This window comes from Rhincodon typus, chromosome 28 (genome assembly GCF_021869965.1).
Source record: "Rhincodon typus isolate 14 chromosome 28, sRhiTyp1.1, whole genome shotgun sequence".
In the NCBI taxonomy this organism is placed as follows: domain Eukaryota; kingdom Metazoa; phylum Chordata; class Chondrichthyes; order Orectolobiformes; family Rhincodontidae; genus Rhincodon; species Rhincodon typus.
In genome coordinates this window covers 31,714,176-31,719,829 of record NC_063359.1, presented here as the reverse complement: position 1 = coordinate 31,719,829, position 5,654 = coordinate 31,714,176, and the positions used below count along the sequence as shown (strand labels likewise).

Below are 5,654 nucleotides of genomic sequence, written 5' to 3'. Positions count from 1 at the left end.
GCAATGAAATTCATGCTTGTTATCATGTTCTTATTGCAATGCTTATTTCTGTATGTAGCATTCTGCAAAACATAAGAGGCAACTTCACTGTCTGCCTAAACATCAGTTACAGTCTCCTGCTTAAGAGACAGAACCATCTTGGCACTGCTTCAGCCTCAGCTGAGATGTCTCACAGGGTTAACATATGATTTGGGTCTCTGACCCGCTGATAAGTTCATGAACAATGTACACAGGTGTATGAACACTGTATTAGATCTGAAAGGGTTAAAACAGAACAGTGGCATTCGCATATTATACAATTGCTGGCAGATCAGCTTACAATATTGACAGCGGGAGACCAAACATCTGGTCTTCCTCAACATCTTTGTGACTAAGTACTAACATGAAATAAACCATACCTTGTTAATTACAGGAGACTCTTGTAAATAGACCAGGAAGTCGTTTTCCTATATTTATACAGAGGATGATAGTGGCAACATTCAACATGAGCAGCAGCTCGTACAGCATTTTAAGCTGACATGTCTATACAAAAAAATGCTAAGCAGATACGTTAAAACATAGAAAAGATTTTTTAAAATACATGCAATGTTGAAACATATTTAGCATTTTTAATTCAAATTTATGTCCTCACATTAACACACAGCTGAATTTAAGCTAATCATGTAGAACAGTGAAAATAAAAACAATCTCCTATGCAGTAATGAGTTTCCTGCAGAACACAGTGCGATCATCATCAATCTACAAGTTGCACACACATAGCATTCTGCTTACTTACAAATGTGGCAACTAAGTTAGCTCAGTCTTAACCTATATAATCAAACTGCTGTTAAAAAAATATACACAGCAAGTAACAGCTATATGTAATCAATTATTTAACCAACAATTTTAAATCATCCCTCAGGCAAGGCACCAACTAAACATGGTGGTGTGCCTACCTCTGGGTCATAAGAACATGTCCAACGGATTGATAAAAATTCATTTGAAGGAGTCTTGTGATGCAATGATAGTATCCTTATCTCTGGACAAGACAGTCCAGGTTCAAATCCAATCTGTCCTGGAGTGCATAACATGACTGAGCAGGTTGATGAAAAATAATTAAATGATGCACTATATTAAATTATACACCTAAAAACATTGAACATTTCAGTACTAATACACCAATAATTACACTAAGATCAAAACTCACATTGCTTTAATATTTGCAGCCACCGACTTGGTTTCAGATTTCACCAGTTTCTGCAACATTCCCTGGCAAAGGCACTCCAGTCTGTCAATATTGCTCGAGTTAGATGCGGGGCTGACATTGGAAATCCCTTAACTGGAAGTTTAAGAGCTTCTGGCCATTTCATGTTTCATCCAGGCCTCAAAGCATGGCAAAAAAGACCGTCCTCAGCAGCATCTAGGGTCATTTTCTGTTCAAATTAGACTATTACAATGCATTTGTGCATAGATTTGAAAATTGTATCTTTTTTCAAGTAAGAGAAATACAATTAAAAATGTACAATTACTGAATTAGAAAATAATAAATTCACTGTAATGGAGTGATCACTGGGTCAGCAATGTACTTTTCCATTCTTGAAGAATCTGTTCTGCCTTGCTTAAAGTTGAGTCCTCCTAGAGAATATAAAAGATGAAAATGGTTTAAACAGATTTTATGCATTACATTCGCTTAAATCTTGTCACACATGCTTCTACACCTGGGTTCAAATGTAATCCAAGTAGATGAAGATTTTCACTCCTCTAAATGTCCTAAGAGAAATAAGTTTATTCTTAACACAGGTTCAGCAGATACAAAGCAAATGTAGGGGTGCTTTCAAATTCAGCGTGATAAGCAGCATTGCAACTCTGGGTAACAAGTTAACACAGGGTAAGAGCTGATCTTCTAAAGTTGAATCAGAAACAAAGTATGCATAAGGGAAAAGACATCCTCCATGTTGGTTTAGCAGTGTCCTGCCATTGGGTATAGCTAGGAAACCATTTCCTAATTAGAGTATTCATAAGCAGGAGAAAAAGTCACACAAAAATAATTAAACAACACAACTTGATAAGAAATCAAATTTGCAATAAGGCAAGGTTGCAATTATATGCAGCTTTTATAATTGCAAAACATCCCAGCACTTCATAACTGAAAAAGTAGTTCTGAAGTACAGTCAATTTGCTCACAGCAAAGTTTCACAAACAGTATTGAAAGATGACAATTATTTTAAAAATATATTGAGGAATATATGCTGGCTGGGACACTAGAACTCATCTGCTTTTGTTCAATTAGTACCATGGGATGTGTTGTGTCTAACTCAGGAAGCAGCTTAATCTTCTGTTCAATGTCTCATGTGTTAGAATCCTCGCTGATATTTCATTGTTTTTATTTTTATTATTTCGTTAGCTAGATTGGAGCTGTGAACTAGGAACCGTGAGCCAAGGAACTTAGTGATACGGTAAAAGGAAAAGAACAGACCAAATAAGCTTTTGTTTATTGATGAGACTAAGCTTAGAGGTTAATTGCAGGCTGACTCTTGATTAAAAGTGTCCTTACAGACACAGCAACACCAGGAAGAGCACTGTATTTAAACAGTTAGCAGAAGTGGACTATTAATAAACTCATTACTTGAGAATTGGTTCTGACAATTCTGGAAGAGACCCTATATTCATGCAGATGGCAAATGTTGAATGATAATTGAGGTCTTAGGAAAAGATGGTCAGTCATCAGGGTAGAACCACGGCTGAAGGTATTGGTATCGAACTGCGCTTTTTGGTGACACAGCATGAATATTTGAAAATTCCCTGCCTAATCTCCCAAACGAGTTTCTGAAAGGCCAAAGAGTAAAAAGCTGAGTTACAAATATTACTATCTTTACCTGACTCAACTGAAAAAGTGACTCTGAACAACGTTTCAGAAAGGCAACCAAGGAATCCACAGCAATGCTCATAAAACTATGTATTATGAAAACTATTTAAGTAATCTGGCAAGTTTTATAATTTTCCTTTATCTATCCCTTAACTGTGTTTGCCTGAGCTTTGTGTGAATGGCAGCTGAAAACAAAATTTCAGGTTTAAAGCATAGACATTAATTAGGTTATCTGATTACTTACTTTTTTCTCTGCTAAAGTTATTGTGTGTTAAATAAATTGTTAATTTATTTTGTTGAAGATACAAAACTGGTGCCTGGGATTAATTGGCAATGGGGGAGGGGAAGGAGTTTCTGAAATAAATAGGGAGAGAGAGGGAGGCAGATAGAAGATGGATAGAGGAGAAGATAGATGGAGAGGAAACAGACAGGTCAAACAGGCGGGGATGGAGCCAGTAAAGGTGAGTGTAGGTGGGGAGGTAGGGAGGAGATAGGTCAGTCCAGGGAGGACAGACAGGTCAAGGGGGGCGGGATGAGGTTAGTAGGTAGGAGATGGGGGTGCGGCTTGAGGTGGGAGGAGGGGATAGGTGGGAGGAAGAACAGGTTAGGGAGGTGGGGACGAGCTGGGCTGGTTTTGGGATGCGGTAGGGGGAGGGGAGATTTTGAAGCTTGTGAAATCCACATTGATACCATTGGGCTGCAGGGTTCCCAAGCAGAATATGAGTTGCTGTTCCTGCAACCTTCGGGTGGCATCATTGTGGCACTGCAGGAGGCCCAGGATGGACATGTCGTCCAAGGAATGGGAGGGGGAGTTGAAATGGTTCGCGACTGGGAGGTGCAGTTGTTTATTGCGAACCGAGCGTAGGTGTTCTGCAAAGCAGTCCACCTATCTTCTCCTCTATCCATCTTCTATCCGCCTCCCCCTCTCTCCCTATTTATTTCAGAAACCCCTTCCCCTCCCCCATTTCTGATGAAGGGTCTAGGCGCGAAACGTCAGCGGCTGCTCGGCCTGCTGTGTTCATCCAGCTCTACACCTTGTTGTCTCAGATTCTCCAGCATCTGCAGTTCCTACTATCCCTGAGATTAATTGTTCATTAAGTCTGGATTGGTTATTCAGAAGTCTATAAGGTTGTAGGAATAGTCCACAGTTCAGTCACGAAATGTTTAAGATTGAGCAGGCTTTGCCAAAATTTGAAGAGAAGGATGTGGAAGTGTTTTTCATGTCATTTGAGAAGATAGCAACACATAATCGAGGGCTCACCAGAGATCTTGAAAAGCAGGCAACATTGGACATTGGAATGGAATTGAATTTTGGTACTGACAGTTGGGAATCAGACACCAGGTTTGTACTCAGACTTAAGATGGCACTGGAAATTGTTAAAGAGTTTTTGAACACGTTAGAAGTTTCCCTGGCACATTTGCAGGGTACAACTAAAGCTAAACTATCAGAGTTAGCCAGCAGATTAGAAATAAATTTGCTCAAGCATGTTAAGAAGGTGAACATTAGAGATTTAGTAATGAAACAGTTGAGTTTAGTGGAAATAGAGAGGCCAGGTGGTATAGGCAGTACATCAAAAACATCAGTGAACACTGAGTTCCAGTTCAAGCAAACAGAAATGAGAAAATTAAAGAAGGAATTCCAAAGTGCGGAAAAAGGAAGGGAATTCCAAAGAGAGTCTGAACTTAAAAAACTGGAATTCCAAAGGGAAGAAAGAGAGAAAGGGAGGGACAAGAGCAAAAAAGGGAGGAAAGAAGGAGAGAAAGAGATAGAACAAGCATTTAAATTAAATCCACTACAGCTTTGGCAAGTAAAACCAGAGATTTGGGAAAACATGGAAGATGACAGTTCTAGACATAATCCAAGTTCAGTCAGGAGATATTAAAGATTGTGCAGGCTTTGCCAAAATTTGAAGAGAAGAATCTGGAATGATTTTTCATGTCATTTGAGAAGGTATCAACACAAATGAGCAAAAGCAGATTGGATCCTGCCCCTGCAAAGTAAATTCACTGGTAAAGCATAAGAGATTTATACATTCCTGTCAGAGGGAATAAATTCTTGGGATTCTGATGAGTGAAAGGGGACACTTGAAGTACATATGAGGTGGTGCCAGAAGCATACAGGCAAAGGTATCAGAACTTAGAGAAACAGCCTGGACAAACCTATACTGAGCTTTAAAGAGTTAAATAAAATAATTTAACCCCCAGATTGTTGATAGTGATAGATTCAGTTATGGTAATGTCATTAAATGTCAAAGGGCAATGGTTAGATTTGTCTCTTATTAGAGATGGTCACTGCCTGACATTTGTGTGGTGTGAGTATTATTTGCCACTTTTCAGCCCAAGCTTGGATATTGGCCAGGGTTTGCTTCAGTATCTGAGGAATCATGAATGGTGCTGAACACTGTGCAATGATCAGCAAACATCCTCATTTCTGACCCTGTGATGGAAGGAAGGTCATTGATGAAGCAGCTGAAGATAGTTGCGCCTAGGAACTCCTGTAAAGATGTCCTGGCGCTGAGAAAACTGACCTCAAGAATCATAACCATCTTCTTTTGTGCCAGGTACAATTCCAATCAGAGCATTACAGACCAGTTAGCCTAACATCTATGGTGGGGAAATTGTTGAGAGTCGAGAAATAAGTTTGGGGTAACTGAATACCTTGAAAATTTTCTGTTAATCAGGAAGAGCCACCATAGATTCATGACAGGTAGGAGGTGATTTAAGGTAGTGGACAGGGCAATGTCTATGGAAAAACAAACAAAGAATTGCAGAGGTAGTAGGAACTGCAGATGCTGGAGAATCTGAGATA

General features: G+C 39.4%; 1 protein-coding gene across 3 annotated transcripts in view; it reads right to left on the bottom strand.

Annotated features, from left to right (window-relative positions):
* Positions 1-230: 230 nt before the first annotated feature.
* Positions 231-5,654, bottom strand: part of LOC109935627 (kynurenine--oxoglutarate transaminase 1) — a 45,081-nt gene continuing 39,657 nt past the window's right edge. For all 3 annotated transcript variants that reach the window (XM_048613440.1, XM_048613441.1, XM_048613442.1), the window contains one exon: positions 231-1,614. In XM_048613440.1, coding sequence (XP_048469397.1) covers positions 1,546-1,614 — 69 coding nt within the window. In that variant the 3' untranslated portion in view covers positions 231-1,545. The remainder of the gene's footprint in view (positions 1,615-5,654) is intronic.